Source organism: Calliphora vicina, chromosome 4, assembly GCF_958450345.1.
Source record: "Calliphora vicina chromosome 4, idCalVici1.1, whole genome shotgun sequence".
Classification (NCBI taxonomy): Eukaryota; Metazoa; Arthropoda; class Insecta; order Diptera; family Calliphoridae; genus Calliphora; species Calliphora vicina.
The window spans coordinates 46,443,350-46,466,116 of NC_088783.1; the positions used below are offsets into that span (position 1 = coordinate 46,443,350).

A 22,767-nucleotide genomic window follows, 5' to 3' on the forward strand; every position below is an offset into this window, starting at 1 on the left:
AGACAATTTAGTTGACGCCGTCTTTTATTGAATACAAATATAAAATTGTTAAGTGTTTCTGATACTTTCTGATTTTTTATAGAAATGTACGTAGTTTATACATGTTTTAACTTATGTGCGTTATTGTTTCAGAAAATCCTTGATTTAACTCTTAAATGAGACTTTGGTTTTTGAAATCGACTTCTCTCAATTTTTAAGGTATAAAACATCGAAAAAGAATGTCGGGTTTTACTTTGCTGATATCTATCTGTGTTTACTTTAAAAAATTATTAAATAAATATTTAAATTTTATACCAACATAGTAGATTCTTTGCTATGTCTGCTTTATTTTTTTGTGCCTTCTTTTTATTGTTTGTATTTTGGCCACCCGATAATAGTTTACTAGTGGTTGAAGGTGTTTTTGTTCTTTCTCTTCCCGCCTCTGCAAACAATAATGGTATTATAACAAATCGTCTGTTTATTAATTTATTTATTTTCTGCATAGTTTATACAAAAATGAGTTTTTTTTCTTTCTTTTACGAAAATAATAATTTTTGTTTGCTATTATAATTACTTTAAATAAATTTCATTGCAATTATTCATTGTGTTGAGTTTTTTTTTTTTTGTTTCATATTTGGTTTCGTTTTTGAAAATATTCCCTATAACGTTAGTGTGTGTGTTTTTTTCACTTCTTTTTCTAAGTAGTATATTAATTGTTTTTAATTATTTTTAGCACCTCAGCACCAAATTACAATTTTGATTTGCAAGAGTTTGAAAAGAAATAAAAAACAATACACTTTTCAGTCATTTATTTCAAAAATTAGGTATAGAAGCAAGTAAATATGCTGGGGATATTTAATAATATTAATATTTATTCGCCATAATTTTTTTTCCTAATCATGTGATTGATTGTAAATTGTGAAATGAAATGTTATTCGTATTCATACATATGCATTTAACTTGTGCTTTGCAAATAAATTTAAAAATACTGCCAATAATTGTGAAATTAGTTGAATGTGGTAGGATTTTTAGTACGTATAATAGGAAACATGTGTAAAAAAGGATTTAAATTTTTGTGAACAATACTAGACCATGAAATTACTTAATTAAAACATGTACTCACTAACGCGAGCCAATAATGAGTGAATAGTATAGTTCAATAATTCTTCCAAGTGCGAGGTGTTGGCGTATGTGATTGATTATATTAAAACATTTTCACATATATTTAAAACAAATTTAATTTGCAAATAATAAAAATGTGACCAAAATAATAATTTAAAATTAAATAAAATATAGAGCAATTTAAAAAACGTCTTACAAAAAAACTCACATAAAATTTTAAATATTTGTACTGTTACAAAATAAAATAAAAAAACTACAAATAAAATACATTAACATAAACAAGTAAGAGATCTATATTCGGTTGGGCCGAATCTTATATACCCTTCACCGAAGTATACTTTTGGATAAAGAGTGAAAGCTAAAGTTTTTGTTGGTGAAAAATTTTAAATTGAGATTTTTTTTTTTTGAAAATAATTTTTTTGTTAAAAAATATTTTTCCCAATTTGTCCCATTCTCAGTCCGAACTGCTATGGCGTTGTATACGTAGTTGCAAAGGTCTTTAAAATTTCTACTATATCATTAAATATCCATAGTGTCTATGTTAAAGACTTAGTAATCCAGATATAGATCAGAATTAGACTTCGGGGGCAGTTTTTCTCGAATTCAAATAGCAATCAATAGCGGGTATATTGATGTATCAATAGTTTATGTAAGATATTTGTGGGTTTCGGAGTTCCCTATCAATAACGATCCAGAATATATATTTTATGAGACCCCAAATGAAGAATGTAGAAATTACAAAGTGATTAAAATCGTTAAAAAAAATTAATTTTTAAAATTTATACTCTTTGGAATTATCTATACAAAATTTAAAGTAAAACTGTTAATAACATTACAATTGTTAATCAGATTCTGATAATTTTTATAGCAATCAATTTCTCATCAAAACAGGATATAGCATAGAAAATCGTCCTTGATCAAATGCTATCTTAAAAAAGATATCATCAATTCACCCAACATTTTCCATAAATATAAGCTATTGCACTATTAAAAATATATATTAAATTTGGAATTTTGGGGCTTATCGAGATAATTGAAATTTAGACATACATATGTATTTTTATACCCTACACCACCATAGTGGGGAGGGTATAATGCGTTTGTGCAGATGTTTGTAACGCCCAAAAATATTAGTCTAACACCCACCTTAAAGTATACCGATCGACTTAGAATCACTTTCGATTAAATGATGTCCGTCCGTCCGTCTGGTCGGCTGGCTGGCTGGCTGTCAATGAAAACCTTGTGCGCAGAGTACAGGTCGCAATTTTGAAGATATTTCGATGAAATTTAGTACATATTATTTTTTCGGCTCAAGGACCAAGCCTATTGAAACTGGCTGAAATCGGTCCATTATTTCACCTAGCCCCAATACAAATGTCCTCCCGAAATTGGACTTTATCGGTCATAAATGTTTAATTTATATATGTATCTCCACAAATTCCGCTCCAAATAAGTTTTATATACTCAAAATTCATGTCACCAAATTTTGTTACGATCGGTCCATAATTAGTCATAGCTCCCATATAGACCCGATTCCGAAAATCACTTTAACGTGCATAAATCGCTTAAAAATGTTGGTATAGCCACAAAATTCAACATAGTAAACTTTAATATAGACATAAATCACACGACCTAATTTCATGGTGATCGGTCCAAAATTGGTCATAGCCCCCATATAAGGCCCACTTCCGAAAATCACTCAAAAATATAAATTATTGAAATTTTAAAAGAAAAATGTTTTTGCTCTTTTACTTAGTGTAGGGTATTATATGGTCGAGCTTGACCGACCATACTTTCTTACTTGTTAAATATATAGATGTTTATAAAAAAGACCAATAAGTCGATCATATGTATACTTTTGTAACGGTGTGTATATGAGGCTATCAGTGCAAAAGTGGTGTATTCAATTTACACTACTTTTGCTACACATTACTTTGTTAAAACCCGTTTTTGCATAGAGCAAAAACGGGGTTTTCAGCTCCATCTACTTAATTATATGAAAAAAACATAAAAATTTGTCAAAGGGGGTAAGGTTTGTGGAATTTCTGAGAAGTAAATAAAGCTCTTTTATATAAGTATTTGATATTGTTGAAAACATTATGACTTGAGGATTGATATTTTAGTAAAATTAAATAATTTTATAAAATTTTGGGACTTCATTTACATTAAAAACTAAAAAAATTATAACATGGTGATTTTCCACGAATAAAAATATAAAATTTTAACAAGTAAATTTATCATAACAAAATTTGGAAACAATATAGACTCAAATGTCCTTAAATCAATGGCATTAAAATTTTTGGCATTTTTAATTTCCAAGTATCGAAATTCCTAAAACGGGGAAAATGTGTTCCAAAAACTGAGTTTTTTTAGAAAAGTGCCTACTGTGACGATATTTACGGTGTGATAGTAAAAAGAGCTTTAGAAATAATTAAGAAAGATATGGGGTTATACAAATATGGAGCTTTTTCGAGGATCGGTGCTTTGCCTTTTTAGAATTTTTTACTCAAACCGAATTTTTTTTTAAAATTGGCCAAATTTAGATAGGTTGGGGGGCTGATATGTCCGATTAAGTGAGTCAAATTTTTCTTTACACGCTTTTGCATTAAGTTATCTTTCCGGATCATATAAAAATTCTATATAGTCCAGAAGACAATTTTTTTCTACAAAAGAAAATATATATGGGCTTTTTCGGAAAAAAAAACATAAAAAATACGGCCCTTTTTACAAGTTCCAACTTTGGATGCGTATAACTTTTTATAGGGAACATATAACTGTTAGCAAGTTTTTTTTATTTAATTTAGAATTTTATCGCCAATATAGCTGATATTTTAAAAATAAATTTCGACCCTCTGTAGGCCCGCCATATCTAAAAAACCATAAAAAGATTGAGCAAAATTAAAAAAAATAAATTAATAAACCTGAATATACATATCTTCGACTAATAGAGATAACCTACACTTGTAAGCGTATTTTTTGTAGAGCATCTAAAGGACTATTTATATTTACAATTTCAGCTCATTCGGATCATAAATGGATTTTTGGCGATTTTTTTAAAAAATTTGACACTCGAGGTGACCAATTTTGAGGGGATACGCACTGGCCCCCATTATCGCTAGGAAGCTGAACATACGTAAATCAACTTGAAAACACCTCAGCTCAAACCATGTGATATTTCGTAACAATATCTACAATAGTTCCCAAGATACCGAAAAAAAAAGTTTCTAACCACTGTGTAAATTAAATCGGGTTCTGGACTATCAATCTGAGGGTTGCGGGTTCGCTTCGCAGTTTGTATCCAAAAAATATGAGACATACATTTTTAAACATTAAATCTTCTGAGCTTTTAGAAAAATATTAAATTTTGTAATTTTTTTTCCTCCATATTTTTGTCTATGAAACGAATCACTGTGGAATTCGAATCACATATGGTCCAAATTTTTTTTATGTAGTTAATTTTACAGTGGCTTGTAATTGAGGACAATTTTTAGAAAATGGAAGATATCTTTTTTGTGATATCCTTTGTTCAAGCACCCTAAAAATCCTGTGTACTAAGTTTTAATAAATTTGGAACGAGTAAGGTTCTCCCTCACTTAAAATTTCAAATAATTGTACTGTTACAAAATAAAATATGTAAAATAAAATACATTAACATAAAATATCTACAAAACATTCAAGTTAAAATAATACTTATTTCCATATTTCTAATGCATTAATATTGTATTTTTATATATTTTGAGTGTTTCTTTTTTTTTGTTGCTCTTATACCTATTTTAACTTCTTTTTTACCCCTCGTCTTATTTTTTTCAGGTCACTCCGTGATGTTCTCGTTTACAACATAGGATAGCAGAAAAAATAAATAACTAAAGAAGGAAAGAAATATTTATAAAAGAAATCATACCAGAACAATTGCTTCCCCCGAAAAATTAAAAAAAAAACTCGAAAAAAAGAAAATAAATTCTATATGAAATTTTTGCTACAACCATTACAACAATCAGCAAACGTACTACCGAAAAGAAAGTAGAAAGAAGAAAAAGCCTTGAGGCATAGAAAATAAAAGAAAAACACATCTAGTGAAACGAACAAAGGAAGAAAAAAAAACAACAAAGAAAATTTAAAACATTTTTTAGAACCAAATAAAACCAAAAAATATCTAGGTATAATACAACACTTTAAATAAAAAGTAAAGCTTTAAGAAACAACACAAACAACAACAGCAACAACATCAACAATAACGAAACATGTCTTCGCCAGCAACACAGCATCCACCAACACAACAGCAGCAGCAGCAACAGAAATCAGCAGCAGCAGCGGCTACAAATAATAATATACATGAGAAACCCACAGCTGTGAATACAACAACTAAAGGATCATCACAAACTAGCACACAGGCAGCTTCTGGTGCCGGCGGCGATGGTGGTGGCGGTGGGAATAATTCCGGCTCGAATAGTCTCAACAATAGTCCAACTAAGAAACCACCATTGAATACTAAAGATCGTGTCATCGATAGTGTACCCTTTCCGCCCAGTCGCAAACTAAACCTGGCCGATATATTCGATGCACGAACTGGCAAACCCAATCACGATGTACTTAAGCAGCATTTCATACTGGAGGGCCGAATCGAAGAGGACGCAGCTCTAAAAATTATACGTGATGGTGCTACCTTGCTGAGGCAGGAGAAGACCATGATTGATATTGAGGCACCGGTGACAGTGTGCGGTGATATACACGGACAATTCTATGATCTTATGAAATTGTTCGAAATCGGCGGCTCACCGGCCACCACGAAATATTTATTCTTGGGTGATTATGTAGATCGAGGCTATTTTAGTATTGAGTGTGTCTTGTACTTGTGGTCGCTGAAGATCACATATCCCACAACATTATTCTTACTGCGTGGCAATCATGAGTGTCGCCATTTAACTGAATACTTTACGTTTAAGCAAGAGTGCAAAATAAAATACTCGGAGCGTGTGTATGATGCGTGTATGGAGGCATTTGATTGTTTGCCGCTGGCGGCATTAATGAACCAACAGTTCCTTTGTGTCCACGGCGGCCTATCGCCCGAGATCCACGAACTGGAGGATATACGCCGTCTGGATCGTTTCAAGGAGCCACCCGCTTTTGGGCCCATGTGTGATCTGTTGTGGTCTGATCCTTTGGAGGACTTTGGCAATGAGAAGAACTCCGACTTCTATACGCACAATTCGGTGAGAGGATGTTCGTATTTCTACAGTTATGCAGCATGTTGCGATTTTCTGCAAAACAACAATCTACTCTCGATTATACGAGCTCACGAAGCGCAGGACGCTGGCTATCGTATGTATCGGAAATCACAAACCACCGGCTTTCCGTCGCTCATCACCATATTCTCAGCACCCAACTACTTGGATGTCTACAACAATAAGGCTGCTGTATTGAAATATGAAAACAATGTCATGAATATACGCCAATTCAACTGTTCCCCCCATCCCTATTGGCTTCCCAACTTTATGGACGTCTTCACTTGGTCGCTGCCATTTGTGGGCGAAAAGGTCACCGAAATGCTGGTGAATGTTTTGAACATCTGCTCCGACGACGAACTGATGACCGAAGAGAACGAAGAACCCTGCTCGGACGATGAGGCGGCCTTACGCAAAGAAGTCATACGCAATAAGATTCGAGCCATTGGCAAAATGGCACGCGTCTTCTCTGTTTTGCGTGAAGAGTCTGAATCGGTGTTGCAATTGAAGGGCCTGACACCGACCGGTGCCTTGCCATTGGGTGCTCTATCGGGTGGCAAACAATCGTTAAAGAACGCCATGCAAGGCTTCTCGCCCAATCACAAAATCACCTCGTTTGCGGAAGCCAAAGGTTTGGATGCTGTCAATGAGCGTATGCCACCACGACGTGATACCACACCCTCGCCGGCTGAAGAAGGCCAAAAGACATTGTCTCAGCAAGCAGCTGCAATCGCCAATGCCAATGCGAATTCAATCAATGGATAATTCTAAGTCATACTGCAAAACAACCAACCAACCAAACAAACAAAGCTAAACAAATAATATTGTTGAAACAAGTTTTAAGGTTTTTTCTTCTTTCTTTGTTAACAAATAATTCACATTTTTTTATATATTCTTCTACTACTGCATACTACAGCAACAATTTTGGTTGAACATATATAATGGATAATGAAGGTAAATAAATATATCCTCTACTCTCTACTACTTAGTATATAGAACACATAAATGTTTATGAAGTACATTTATTATTCCATTATATGCACCTACTACTATTTATTTGGTAGTTTATTTTTCATTTCTTTTATCCATCTTTTTTTTTTTTGGTTATTGTATTTAATGTGCAATAGAATTGTTTTTTTTTTTTCTATTATTTTTCAAAAATCATACAGTTATGGCAATTTAATTAGTACATACTGCAGCTAATGTTTGTTTTTGTTTTCATTTTGTCTCTAGTCTTGGGGGCACCAGTTGAAAATGTCAAATGTCAATAGACTTGATATACTTTTATAATTATATGGTACATAGTAGGACATACATACATAGATACATACTTACATATTTACTTATGTATGTACATTTAAACTCACATATGAGGGCTTTATAAGTACATATCGTCAACTAAAATGAAAAACAACGTATCATGGAAATATTCGAAATTGAGTTTTTAATTGATTACGATTCAGTATAATAACGAAAATATAACCAACATTTTAAATAACGTATCATCAAGTATATGATTTTCTTAAACAAAATAACGTATAATCAGTCATTGTAAGGAAAAAAATAACATACCCAGTAGTCAGCCTAGAACCAAATGACTCTATGTCAACACTCTTTTATTGAATTGGATGATATGGACACTAACGACATGCACGAGCGATTTGAGAGCATGGTCATCTCACGTGGAGATGATGTGAATTGGCCACCGAGATCGTTCGATTTCACACCGTTAGACTATTTCAGACATAAGCCACAAACCACAGCAGCCCTCAAAGACAACCTAACCCATTCATGGAATACTTTATAGAAAAATATGACAAAAAATGTTTTTTATTGAATTTTTGCATAGATACAATTTTTTCGAATTGAAATTAAATTTTTATTTATGAATAGTTTTTTATGAAATTTCACAGTTATGTTAATTTTTCTATTTAAAATGGAAAAATAAAAACGAATTTTGAAATTTATTATCAGCAATCCCGCAATTCCCAAAAAAGTTTTGAAAATTTCCAAAAATGGTAATTTTTAGTTTTTTGACTATAATATCCATACCAGGGTCGGGGTTAACGGGACCCTTTACAAAATAATTAGAGACATATTGAGCCACCCATAATCGGTTACTATATTTTGATATCGGATACGCGATTTGAGAATTTTTGGCCTAAAGTTTTATTTTACATAAAAAATAGGTGTTTTTGAAAGGACCTGGTCCCCTCGGTAACAACAATTTTGAAATTGGTTGTCCTTTAAAATATTTTGTGAAGACTAAGCTTTCAGAAAGTTGAAATTCCTTATACATCCTCTTAGAAATTTTTTGCGATATCTTAAAAAGAAAAAAGTTCTTTTTTCCCAAAAAAAAAATAGCGAAAAATTGCTTTTTAAAAATTTTTTAAATTCAAATGCATATAACTTTGAACTTAGTCATTATTTTTAAACAGTTCTTTTTCTATTTGACACGTACATGCGTTGTTAGTCCAATAAAGGAAAACTGGAGAGAATCGGGAAATATTTGGATACGCTGTTATCAAAAAACTGGAGTAGGGTGGGTAAAAATGTTGAAAATTTAATTTTCAAATGCGAATATCTCCTAAGCTATAATAGATTGATAGCTACGACTAGGTGCTCGATGAGAAGATTCTACAGGTATAATGTTTTTGAAATCGGAACCCAAACCAAGAAATAATATCGTTTTAAAAATGTAACATACCCGAGGTGTCCTATTTGAGGGCCCTTGGTCGCGCCCCTGGTGGGTACATGAGGTCCACGTTCATAACTTAAACTCGACAACACTTCTTCTTTGGGCACGTGAAATTTCATTTAAACCGATCTAACCATTTAGAAGTTACAGATTTATTTCCCTCTTTTTTTCCTATACCATGTGTGTCGCTTACGATAAAATTTGTTTACTGTAAAATATAAACATTGACTTACGATAAAATCTTACCCCCTATATTTTTTATGTTATTAACGATTTTGATATTCTGAGAACGCTAAAACATCAGTCGGTCCACAAAATTTAAATTTCCGCAATAAAACAAAAATTTTAAAAATGTCGTTTACGATAATTTGCATCAATTTTAAATCTTTACACATCTATAAACATTCATATATTAGCTTTAATCGTAGACAGAGGTATTTCTTAATATATTCATATTTTAGCTTCAACTTATGAAAAGAGTGATGTTACGTTATTTTGCATTTTAGGTGACGATATCTAATCTATCTAATCATTTGTTTTCATCATAATATTGAAGTGATTAATGAGAGGTTTTCTTATTTTTTTATTTAGTTTGTTTTATTATTTGTATATACGATATGCGTAAAGAACTTTAGTTTATGTGGTCATTTATACTAATTTCTTTTTAATAATTAAACAGCATTTGATTTAATGTGCTTATAATTTTGATCTAATATTAACGTTTTGTTTAGGTTTTAATTATTATTTACATACAGGCTCATGGTGTTATATTGACCCAAAACAAAACTATTAACAAAAGGGTTTATTAAAAAAAAATTTGTATGGAAATTTACTATTGTAATATATTACGACATTATGACAATATGAATAATAGCAGACCATGTGAATACCCCAAATGTAAATAAAAAAGTTGTATTCAATTATTTAAATTTTTTAAAAATATTCTATTATTTTGACCTTAGTTGCATTAAAGGGTTTTTTTATTAAAAATCCACAATGTAAATTTTTATAACGAACTTAAATAACTTTTTAAAGCGCAAACATTTAAATGTGACAATGTTTTGTCCATACAAATTTTAGTTCATATAGAGTTCGGATTTTTGACAGACACTGATGGACAAAAGTCACCGTCATTTCCCTTTAGAATGTTTAAAGAACTACCACGTTATAAATATAATTAAAACACAAAATTTTATTTTTTCAACAGAAACAATAATTCATGTTAATTATACTTCAGTTAAAACAAGTCTTTTTAACTTAACCTAATTTACAAAAACGTAGCGTACATCCTAAAAGGGAAATGGCGGTGAATTTTGTGTCCATCAGTGTATATATTTAGTTTTTTCATTTTGTTATGCAAAATGCTTTGTCACTTTTTTAAAATTCAGTTAAATATTGCCAAGAAATATTGCAAAGAAAAACTACGTTATTAATATAAAAGTGTAAATAAAGTTGCCGGTTTTAGTTTTATCGTCATATTACAGTCATATTTTAGCAGATCTTTATACAGTCATTTATTTGTCTCAATCTTAGACTTTATTTCATTCACATTTTAGCTTCAATCGTCCACAATAATTATCTTCAATTGTAGGTCTTTATACAGTTAATATTTAGCTGCAATCGTAGGTCTTTATACAGTCAATATTTAGCTGCAATCGTAGGTCTTTATACAGTCAATATTTAGCTGAAATTGTAGGTCTTTATATAGGCAATATTTAGCTGCATACGTAGGTCTTTATACAGTCAATATTTAGGTGCAATCGTAGGTCGTTATAAAGTCAATCTTTAGCGGCAATCCTACGTCTTTATACGGCAATTATTTAGTTGTAATCGTAGGTCTTTATATAGACAGTATTTAACGGCAATCGTAGGTCTTTATACAGACAATATTTAGCAGCAATAGTAGGTCTTTATAAATTCAATCTTTAGTTGCAAACCTAGGTCTTTATATTGACAATATTTTTGCGGCAATCGTAGGTCTTTATACAGTCAATATTTAGCTGGAATTGTAGGTCTTTATACAGTCAATATTTATCTGCAATCGTGGGTCTTTATACAGTCAATATTTAGCTGCAATCGTAGATCTTTATACAGTCAATATTTAGCTGCAATAGTGGGTCTTAATACAGTCAATATTTAGCTGCAATCGTAGGTCTTTGTACAGTCAACTGGAGTTTTAAGGGCTAAACTAAACCGAACTTAATCAGATATGTGATGGAAATCGATTCTGAAAACGATGATGTATATGATGTATTTAATATTTTCGTTTTCTAAATTATTGGTTAAACAATTATTGGTGAAATCGATCGAAATTCATGAAACCTTTCCAAATCGTTCATTTTGAAAACGATCGATTTTCATCACACAACTGAATATAAGTTCCCAAACAAACAGAAACTTTTCTAATGTAAGGCACCCCACATGGTGAAGTTTTCCTGAATCATCCAGCAAAGTGTTTTCAGGATGGATTTGAAATATATATGTTCTCTGTTTGATTATTTCCGGATTTGTTAGTGTATGGATTTTTCCGATGAATTTTAGGTTCGTTTTCGGTCTGAATACAATACACTAACTCTCTACAACTTGCTGTTACTATTTATATACAGAGTGCCATCTTCTAGTAGTTTCATGAATTATCTAACGGACAAAACTAGAATGTGATTTTAGCAGCTTTAATGGTTTATGTTGTTATACTTGTTGATATGTTGAAGTTTCGAGAAGTTTCTAAAGATGACGAATGTTGCAAATTAAAATTTATAGTACAATTCTTAACAATATTTTCTTACTGGTTGCATTTTTATAAAATTAATTTTAATCATTTATTTTACTTAACCACTCTAACAATTTTTTTCTTTTTTTTCTATTTCTAGGAGTAATTTAAAAGAACAGCAAAAGAGGAAAACTTAATTTAAGCATATATCAAAAATTTAACAAGAAAATAAACACATAATTTTGAAAATTTTTGAAATTTTAAAAATCATAATGAAATGAATAATTAAAAATCTACAACATTTATGAAGTTATTAGCCAAGATAAAAAACATGAAAACAAATTAATAAGAATTCAACAAAATATTAAAAACAAAAAAAAAAACTAAAAAAGTAAATTATATAAAAATATACATATTTCTTAAACTCTCTCACCCTAAAACTAACTATCTAACTCTCTCTCTCTGTATTTCTCTCTCACTCTCTCTGTCTATAACAAAACTTTTTTAGATAGCTTTAACTAATCTTTAAACCATAAAACCAAAAAAAAACTAAAAAAAAAACTTTTCTTACTATTTTATATTGTATACCTAAATTTTTTTTAAAAGAAAAATAAAAAATTATAAAAAACATTATTGGTTATTTTTATATTTATAAAAAACAAGTGAAAAAAAAATCTATAAAAACATGTTACCCATTCCATCAACCATAAATTTTCGTTATTTTTTTTTTTGGTTTTCTAACATAATTTCTTAAAATAAAAGTTATTTCATCATGTGGTAAATTGTTTCCTTTCTAAACATTAAACAAAGAAAAAAAACTCCTTCATCAACTTTAAAACTCTACTTTTTTAAATACTACTTATACTACAACATACTTAGTGATCATAGTCATATGTGGTCTTTATATACGTGCCATCTTTTTTAAACTTTAAAACAATTGTTAGTCATTTTTATTTTACAAAAAAAAGAAAAGAATTTAAACATGTTAAGCTCTAAAAAAGTAAACTTTAATAAAATAATTAATAAATTAAAAATATAATAAAACATAAAAAAACAACAACATACAAACAAATTTAAATTAAGCTTAAGGTTAAATATAAAATTATATGAAATAATTATTTGGCCTCTTCTCTCCCTTCCTACCCCCACCTACCTATCTACCCTTTAAAGAATCTCTAAATTAATAGTTTAAAATTTGCTGTAATGTCCTTTTTTTAATTTTTAATGTTAATTTTTCTTTAGTTAATTCATACTTAATTTTTATTAATTACTTAAACAAATTGTATCATATGTATTCTTAATTATGGTTATTATTGTTTTTATTTAAATAAATTATTGGGTTATTTTGTTGAATTTATTTTTTTGCTCCTACTATTTTTATTTATACATACATACATATATTTTATTATTAATAATTTTTTTTTTTAATTTTTAAGAATTTTATTAATAAAGTTGTTTAATTTTAAAAAAAAACAATTTTTCCAAGAAATGTTTTTTCTTTTTCATTATTATTTTGGTTTGTATTTATTTGATTTGACATTTTTAAAATGTTGCACTCGAAAAATATATGATCTCCTGTCAAAGACCTAACTCAGTTGTCAAAAACCTATGTGGTGAGAATGTATTAGTAAAAAACACTATCAGCCCAATTATGAATAAAAATTCGCCGGGAGTTTTTTCCCTTTTTCCTTTTTTGTTTGAGTTTTTTCTACACCATTTCCAATTGTATTTCAGAAGTTTCTAATTGTATTTCAGAAATTTCCAATTGAATTTCAGAAATTTCTAATTATATTTCAGAAAATTCCAATTCGATTTCAGAAATTTCCATTTATATTTCAGAAATTTCCATTTATATTTCAGAAATTTCCAATTATATTTCAGAAATTTCTAATTATATTTCAGAATTTTCTAATTATATTTCAGAATTTTCCATTTATATTTCAGAAATTTCTAATTGTATTTCAGAAATTTCCAATTGTATTTCAGAATTTTCCAATTGTATTTCAGAAATTTCCATTTGTATTTCAGAATTTTTATTTTATACTTAAAAAGTTTCCAATTGTATTTCAGAATTTTCCAATTGTATTTCAGAATTTTCTATTTGTATTTCAGAAATATCCATTGGTATTGCTATTAGAATTTTCTGAAATACAAATGGAAATTTCTGAAATACAATTGGAAAATTCTGAAATACAATTGGAAATTTCTGAAATACAATTAGAAATTTCTGAAATATAAATGGAAAATTCTGAAATATAATTAGAAAATTCTGAAATATAATTAGAAATTTCTGAAATATAATTGGAAATTTCTGAAATATAAATGGAAATTTCTGAAATATAAATGGAAATTTCTGAAATTGAATTGGAATTTTCTGAAATATAATTAGAAATTTCTGAAATTCAATTGGAAATTTCTGAAATACAATTAGAAACTTCTGAAATACAATTGGAAATGGTGTAGTTTCCCCTCTATGTGTATTTTTCTACGGTTTAAAGCGTAGAGAAACAGAGCGGAAACAAAAAAATTACTTAAAATAATCACACTTACGAGTGTTGTTTTTGTTTTCACAAGTATATTTTACTAATACATTATCACGACTTTGGTTCTTTTACAACTGGTTAGGTCTTTGACAGGAATTTTTGATCTATGTGTATTTATCTATTGTTTAAAGTATCGAGTTTCGTAAAAGGCTCATTTCGGGGATTCTTGTAAATAAGCGATTTTTAAGGCTTTTTAAGCGATTTTTAAGGCTTTTTTATTTCTATTTTTCTAAAAAAAAGATTTTTTTTGTGAAAAAGCGTTTAAAGGTGATTTTTCAATTCACCTTTAAAATGTTCAAAATACTTTATATAGAGTTTCATAAAAAGCTTTTTGTAATGTTTTTTTTTTCATGAAAAAAGCTCTTTTTAGAAATGAAAAATATTTTTTTTTAAAAAGCGTTTTTGGTAGAGAATGATGGAAGTGGGTTGTTTTAGGTGGAACCCGATTTTTCAATTCGCGTTTAAAATGCTTTATATCGAGTTTCGTAAAAAGCTTTTTGTAATAAGGGAAAATTACACTCTGATTTTTTTACATTTTTACACAACAAAAACATGAACAAAATTCCACGAAAAAAATACGATTTTTTTTTGGATTTTTTTTCTTGTGTTTGTTGTGTAAAAAAATCAGAGTCTAAATTTCCTTTTTTTGAAATGAATACCCTCAATGTTTTTTTAGAAGAGAATGATGAAAGTGAGTCCAAAGCAACAATCGGTCTACGAAACAAATGAGCTACTAATTTATCGATAGACTAGATGATAGTGCGCTGGTCTATCAATCTGAGGGTTCGATTCCCACCAGAGACTCTGAGTGAATCTGCAGACAAGCAAAACACTACGCAGTTTGTGTTTGTTTAAAAAAATACTCAAAAGTAGTTTCTTCTTTAAATTTCCATAATCCATGCTTTATAAACGTTTCGGTGTTCGCACAAATTTTGACATTTTGTTCGGACTCTAGTCTATAAAGATTTTTTAAACAGTTTTTTGCATGAAATCGTTTTTTTAAAAAATTATTTATTTTGTTAAAAAGAACTTTTTTTTATTTTTAAAAACTGAAAAAAATTGTATTGAAAATGGAAAAAATTATCTTATAACAAAAATGTTTGATTTTATTAGAGCATTCGATATTGAGTAAAACTTATCATAATTTTCTTATTTGTTATAATTTCGATATCGAAATTATACGATCGACTATTCATGGTAATTCGCCCCCTGACTAATAAATGTTCGAAAACAATCTTGCGATTTCATTGAAAATTTTTGTTTTCAATAAAAATTTAAAGCAAATTAAGTAACATTTTTTTAACAATATTTCAAAGGCGGAGGACATGTAAACAAAATTTAAAAAATATGACTGTTTTTGAATAAATAATTGCAATAAAGTATTATTTACCTCGAAAAAAATGAGTCAATAGTAAATAATATAAATATTTATATATTTCATATTTCTTCTACTATAAACAATAATGTATTTTTGAATATTTATTTAAAACAATTTCAAACATATTTTCGCTTTAACCACATCTGCACAAGACTGTCATTAAAAAATTGCTACATTTTTTTCTTCTTAAAAACAAATCTGTTAAACAAATAAAAAGCAAAATCATAAACAGATTATAAATAAAGAAAAAAATTATTTAATTAAACAAAATACAATTTACAACAGTATTTTTCAGTTAATTAAAAGAAATAAAAGCAAAAACTAAAATAAAAATCCTATGAAAATCATTTATAACAACATAAAAACTTGAAATTTGTAATTTCTCTCAATTTAATTAATATTGAAAAACAACCCCAAACCTATAAAAAAACATTTTTAAATATTTTTTTAAAACCTATTATTTAAACAAGAAAACCAAAAGATGAAAATAAAATAAATTTAACATAAAATTTAATGAAATGAAGAAAACAAACAAAAAAAAGAAACTCTTCTCTAGTTAAAAAATTAAATTTAAAAATTAATTTTTTTCTATTTAATAATAATATTAAAATAAATGAAAAAAAACTAAACAAACTTTTTAATTATAAGCAACAAATACCTTTCAATGGTGTAAAACTTTAATGCAATCTTTCTTAAATAAACAAAACAAAAAAACAAAAATAAACTAAACAAAATATATTTAAATAAAATGAAAACTTTGCGTAAAAATTAACAAATAAACAACTTTTTATTATTAATAAATAAGTCTCTATTTGCTAATTTCGATAACTAAATCATGAACAAGATGAAGAAAAATTAATCATTACAAACAAAAATTTAAGCATAAAACTGATAATTGACAAAAACATTAAAATTAAAGAAAATGATTAACAAGATTAATGTTATTTAATAAAATTTAAGTTTAACATTATACAAGTACCTATCCTTAATATAAAAAATAATAAAAAAAAACAAGAAAAAAATTGAAACCAAACAAAAAATAAATAAAACAAATGCACGTTTATAATCTACGACAATTTTCTTCCCTAAATATTTGTGTGTCAATGTGTTTTATTTATTTTTGGGGGGTTTGTTGTAGGATTCAGTGATTTTACAAATTCTTCTGGGGATCTGCTAATGCGAATGGTAAATCTTCCGTTTTCATAACTTTTAAATTATTAGCTACACCGATATTTTCATTCCCCTTTTCAAATCCACAACAATTTTTGTAGTTTTACTTATTCAAGGTGTCAACCTTAGATTCGAAATGGTGAAAGGTAACAGTAAATCTAATTTGGATTAATTCTGTAACGGTGTTTAGCAGTAACGGTATTTGCTCTTTAAATTTCACATTTTATATTTTATATATTTTTTTTCGTCGAATATGTCGAATTTTGTGACAACAAAGCGTCATATGCGGGAAGTTTTTCTTTACTTCTTTAATTTTAAACAAGTAGGATAGCTATATTCGGCTGTGCCGAATCTTATATACCCTTCACCAACTTATACTTCAAAATAAAAATTTTAAATATTTTTAGTTAAACAAAATTTTTTTTTCCAAATTTCCAATTTTTTCGAATTGTTTTTTTAAAGTTTTTTTTTGTTTTTTAATATATAGCGAAAAATTTATTTTTTTAAAATAAAAATTCGGGTTCAAAAATATTTTTTCCGATTTTGACCCATTGTAGGTTCAACTTAATATAGCCTCATATACGTCGTTGCAAAGGTCTTTGAAATATCTATCATTAGATATCCATATTGTCTATATTAATGACTTAGTAATCCAGATATAGGTCAAAAATAGGTCCTGGTTTTGACCTTATATCTCAGCCATTTGTGGACCGATTTTCCCAATTTTAAATAGCAACCGAGCCGGAAAATGTATGTAAGTTATTTGGGGGCTTCGGAAAGTTGATTTCAACAGACAGGCAGGCGGACATGGCTTAATCGACTCCGCTATCTATAAGGATCCAGAATATATATACTTTTTAGGGTCGGAAAATTATATTGTGGAAATTACAAACGGAATGACAAACTTATGTATATATACCCTTCCCACGAAGGAGAAAGGGTATAAATAAGTGACGTAAAAGCACACCGATTGCTCACCAAAGCTTATGGTGAATGTGTTTTCGGTTTCAATGTGCGAGATATGGTTTGTGCGGTTCAGAAGTGGTAATTTTGACACGGATGAAAAAATCGGCCAGGCCAGCCAAAAAGATTTTAAGGCCAAGAATTTGGGGCATTAATCCATGAAAATTGTTCTAAAACTCAACATGAGCTTGCAAAATCATTGGGAGCTACTCAAGTAGCAAAACCATAAGAATTGATGCCAAAAGACCTTGAAAGACGATTTTGTATGTCTGCAATGCTGCTTGAATGCTATAAAAGGAAATCATTTATGCACCAAATCATTACTTGCGATGACAAATGAATGCATTACGATAAACCGAAGCGTAAGATAACCTATGTGAAGCTTTGCAACCAGTCGAATCGACACCAAAGCTAAATATCCATGGCGCTAAGGTAATTCTCTGTATTATAATCTGCTGAAATCTGGCCAGACCATCACTGGGAACGCAACTGATTCGTTTGAAGCGAGCATTTACCAGAATATGCGGACAGGCATGAAACCGTAATACTCCATCATGACAATACTTGGCCACATGTTGCAATTCCTGTTAAAAAGTATTTAAAATGAAGTGCTTGGGAAGTTTTGCCGAAACGCTTCACTTTGGAACACAGTATCCGATATTGACTTGATTCGTTCTTGGCCTCAAAACATGAGCAGTTTATTTGGCTTGGAATCTATATGTTGCTAGAAAGATGGGAAAAGGTCATAGCTAATAATGGTCAATACTTTGAATAAATTCATATTGTACAAATGTTTAAAAACAAATGCAATGTATTTTCATAATTTTAAATTATTTACAGAATAACGGTAGCAGTTATTTCTGTAACGGTAGCTTAGCGATAACGGCAATCGAGCTGAAAGGGTATTTTAAGAGTAACGGTAGCAAACCAAGGTTTTAAAGAAAAAAATATAAAAACCTTAAATTTCAACATAATTAATAGTAAGAAAATTAAAATTGCAGCCAAACATTCACCCTAATCGTGGTTGGCGTAAACTTCTTACGCCTACGACTGTTTCGTACTAGATTAAAGATAAAATGCAAACTGTTTCTTTAATCTAGTACGAAACTGTCGTAGGTGTATGAGGTTTACGCCAACCACGATAAGGATGATTAATTTTTATCAAGAAAAATTATTTGCATATGTAACACATTGGCCCCATGAGGGTTAATACTATGGGCACTACTTTTTTTTTGCATATAAACATGGCAATGCTGCTTACAACAACAAATAAGCGTGGCATCACATTTACCAAGGCGAATTCATTTAAGATGGAGTCAGTTAAACAGCTGGTTACTTTTTTTTGCTTGTTTGGTTTCGGCGGCTGTCAAAACTGGTTTTTATATTTCAATATCTACATATTCGATGATTATTAACAAAATATTTATTTTTAATATAATTAACTAAACAGTCACTATTCATATATCCAAACTATTTCAAGTTTTATTTTTCACTTTTATTTAATTTTTCATTTCTGTTTTCTGACATTTGCTAAGACCAATTATTGTTTTTGTAGAACTGCTACCACCTTACATATATGAATTCGCTTTTGATCTTAAAAATACAAATTTGACAGAAGTTATCGAAGCCGGTAGTAATTTATTATTATTATTTTTTGCAACTTCATTTGTTTTGTTTTGTTCTGAATAATGTTCAAATGATAATAAAAAAAATAATTAAACAATGGCTATAAATAAATGTGTGATATTTTGCTGCTGCCTTGCAGCTGTGGCAAGCGCAGCAGAGCTTGTTGATAAAAACAAAAGTGATCAGGGAAATTTAAGAGGCAAAGGTTTGTCATAAACAATTTTTTGTTTATAAAATTAATATAACACAATATTATTTAATAGTTACCTATTTGGAGGCTGGTGAAATTCATATTTATGAACCAATACGTAGACATCGTGGTTTCTTTGAGAATGATTTGCGTACCTATTGCTACAAAGGAGAACAAAAGACACTGGGACGTCTGTTTGAGACTGTGGAATTGATACTAGAGATTGATAGTGATGATTATACACAATATGATGGCGCTACTCCGGCCGAAGTACAAGAGCATTATGAAGAACATCGTTCCTTATTTAGTTTTAATCTATTTAGCCAAAAACGTACACGCTTACAATTATCGCCATTTGCTTCCAGTTGTATGGGCATAGAGACAATAGAATCATATCGTATACGTTTACAAAAAGTAAGAGTAGATTTTTGGCGTGTTATCCAATTGGTAGTGGGTTGTTTGGTTTTCCATTATGCCGGAAAATTATCCAAGAATGCAGTATTTTATTATATAACAGGAGTAGCATTGGGTATTTGTTCCTCTTTTATGTTGCTAATATGGTTGTCAAGTAAATTAATACCAAGGTAAGTATCCTTTTATTTTATACAATTATGTAAATAAAAATTTGTGTTTTCTTATTTTACAGACGCACCATGATGTATGGCGTTTTAGTTGGTGGCTGGGCTATTGGTTTATATGTCATACAAATGCTGTGGGAAAATCTTCAGCTTATTATTCTAACCTATCGTACTTATGTGTTTTGGTATATTTTCATAACCGGTATTGTGTCCTTCTTTTTCTGCTACCGCTGGGGTCCTCCCACCAATAAACGCTCCAAGAATATTATTAAATGGTTGCTGCAACTGATGTCTTTGATTATGATTTATTTTTCGAGTCGCTATGAAGAAGCCACTGCTGCCATAATTATTTTAACCATCATTTTACATTATTTCCCACGTTCTTTGTGGTACAGGGGTCGAGCTTTCTGGTTGCGTAAATTTCCGCCCAAACGTCGTTTTCTTACCAATGAGGAATATTATGAACAGGGTGTTCGAGAGACAACAAAGGCACTGGGTGAATTGCGCACATTTGCCAGCAGTCCGGAATGTAATCAATGGAGGGTGAGTTTTAGTTTTATCAAATAAAGTAGATTTACATTATGTTTTTTATGCTATTTTAAATGAACCAGTTTAGTTTTCATGCTATTCTAAATGAATCGCCTATGTTTTCATGGTTCGGTTCTAAAGCTATTATAAATGACTCCGTACAGTTTCCAGCTATTTTAAATGAACTATGAGCTCTTCTAAATGAATCGGTTGAGTATTCCTATTCTGAATGAATCAGTTAAGTTTCCATATCGTTCTACGGTTAAGCATTCATTATGGATGGAAGGATTTTTCGAACCTTACCGGTTTCAAATTTTTAAAACTTATAGTGGAACATTTATTAACAGTTTAGCTTTAGATATTTTGCATGCATCTTTTAAAACACTTCAACTTTGAACCTATATAAAAACTAAAGCGAATTTTGGAAAACTGTAAATTTTGTTTCGCGATGGGAAACATAACAGGCCAGGCCTGTCACACATTTTGTTCGGAATGATTTCAATTCCGTAGTTTTTATTCCGATCGATTTCGTTTTAGGTTCTTCAGATTCCGTGTAACTTATTAAGTCATAAAATATTTAATAATTCTGTATTTTCGTTTTACTTTTTCTGAAGAAGCAAAATGCCGAATTAATTCCACTTTCGATCGGAATGGAATTATGTGACAGGCCTGTATATACCAAATATCGAAATCAGAAGAGTTAGGTCTCAAAAATTAATTTTTTTGATAGAACATTTTCGTTCGCCCCTTTTATATCCAATTTTCAAGTTAATCTGAACAAATATTTTCAGGTTTCAAGTAATTCTCAATCGGTTTAGTTTTCAATATGTACTTTATAATAAATTCACAATTTTTAAACAGTTTGAAGGGTTAATTTAGGTGACGACTCACAAAGTTTTCGAATAATTTTAAATCGCAATTCTCATTTTTTTAAAATTTTTTTTTAACTTTCCTAAATTAAACTTTTAAATTGTTAGATCTATTCTAAATGAAAATGTTCAAGGTTCATAATTCTTAAAGATCTTATTCATAAACAATTTCAATAATTTTCAAAGGTTTATCAAATTTTAAATTTAAAAATTGTTTATAATTGTTTGTCTATATCATTAAATAAAATAATGAAAACTCTTTCAATACTTTTATTTAAGGTCATGAGTAAACTACGCGATCCAATGCGTTTTGCAGCATTTGTGGAGGGAGCCTCACATTTACGCGATGAAGAAATTTTACATTTTGAATCGTCAAAGTACTCAGATGATTTAGATGATTCCGACATTAGCCTCAATGACAGTGAAGAAGAGAATGAAGTGCAGCAGCATCGTTCTGACAAATATTATAATAACGGACAACATCATTCAAATGCCGTTGGCGATATAAGTGAAGATGAAGATGAACCAGACCAAGATGAAAGCAATTTTAGGGGTAGAGTTACACCGTCACGCTATCACCTTAGTCAAGCTTCTACATCAGCAACTGTCAATTCGGCCAAACAAAGACCACGAAATATCACTCCCACAATAAGAGCACGCCATTCAAGCGCTCCTAGATCGGTGACGCGATCTTCAAGAGTTTATGAACATGAATTGAGTGAGGAGGGTTAAATGTTAAAGACTAATTTGCATTGAAATTTAACGACTAGCTTTTAAATACATACATATTTTTTTTTTTGTAATATTTTGGACTATTTACTTTTTAAATATTACTTATTATTATCTTTGTATTCTGTTGTCTGTGTCAATGACCCGCCAGTTGTATCTAAACTTTAATTGAATTGAATTATTATAAGACTTTGTATTTAGTGTTCTTGTTCTATGTTTAATTAAACATTTTAATTTCATTATTATTTCTAAAAATCATTTCATCAATACAATGTTTAGGTTAGCTTATAAAATTAAAAAAAAAACATTTAATTGTCTCGAGAATAAATAAATTTAATAAATTTAGGTTTATTTAAATTAAACAAATATTGCTCAATCTCAATTTTTTAATTTTAAGATTTTTCTATATTTTTATTAAATAATTGAATTAATTACTTAATAAAGTTATATAAACAAAACAAA

The 22,767-nt window shown here is 29.4% G+C and overlaps 2 protein-coding genes across 3 annotated transcripts in view; both read left to right on the top strand.

Annotated features, from left to right (window-relative positions):
- Window positions 1-13,207, top strand: part of LOC135959033 (serine/threonine-protein phosphatase 2B catalytic subunit 3) — a 32,997-nt gene extending 19,790 nt beyond the window's left edge. For both annotated transcript variants that reach the window (XM_065510024.1, XM_065510025.1), the window contains exons 2-3: window positions 4,912-7,277; window positions 11,892-13,207. In XM_065510024.1, coding sequence (XP_065366096.1) covers window positions 5,343-7,088 — 1,746 coding nt within the window. In that variant the 5' untranslated portion in view covers window positions 4,912-5,342 and the 3' untranslated portion in view covers window positions 7,089-7,277; window positions 11,892-13,207. The remainder of the gene's footprint in view (window positions 1-4,911; window positions 7,278-11,891) is intronic.
- A 6,230-nt stretch (window positions 13,208-19,437) lies between these two features.
- On the top strand, window positions 19,438-22,767 carry LOC135958824 (nuclear envelope integral membrane protein-like). The gene is made up of 4 exons (XM_065509734.1): window positions 19,438-19,616; window positions 19,675-20,185; window positions 20,248-20,722; window positions 21,856-22,767. The coding sequence occupies exons 1-4, from the start codon at window positions 19,508-19,510 to the stop codon at window positions 22,306-22,308; spliced, it is 1,548 nt and encodes a 515-aa protein (XP_065365806.1). The 5' UTR covers window positions 19,438-19,507; the 3' UTR covers window positions 22,309-22,767.

What these genes read in the sequence shown, in the direction of transcription:
- LOC135958824 (XM_065509734.1), top strand. Translation starts at nt 19,508, where the DNA reads ATGGCTATAAATAAATGTGTGATATTTTGCTGCTGCCTTGCAGCTGTG. An exon ending in GGGAAATTTAAGAGGCAAAG is followed by an intron (nt 19,617 to 19,674) that starts GTTTGTCATAAA and finishes ATTATTTAATAG; the next exon opens with TTACCTATTTGGAGGCTGGT. An exon ending in CGGAATGTAATCAATGGAGG is followed by an intron (nt 20,723 to 21,855) that starts GTGAGTTTTAGT and finishes CTTTTATTTAAG; the next exon opens with GTCATGAGTAAACTACGCGA.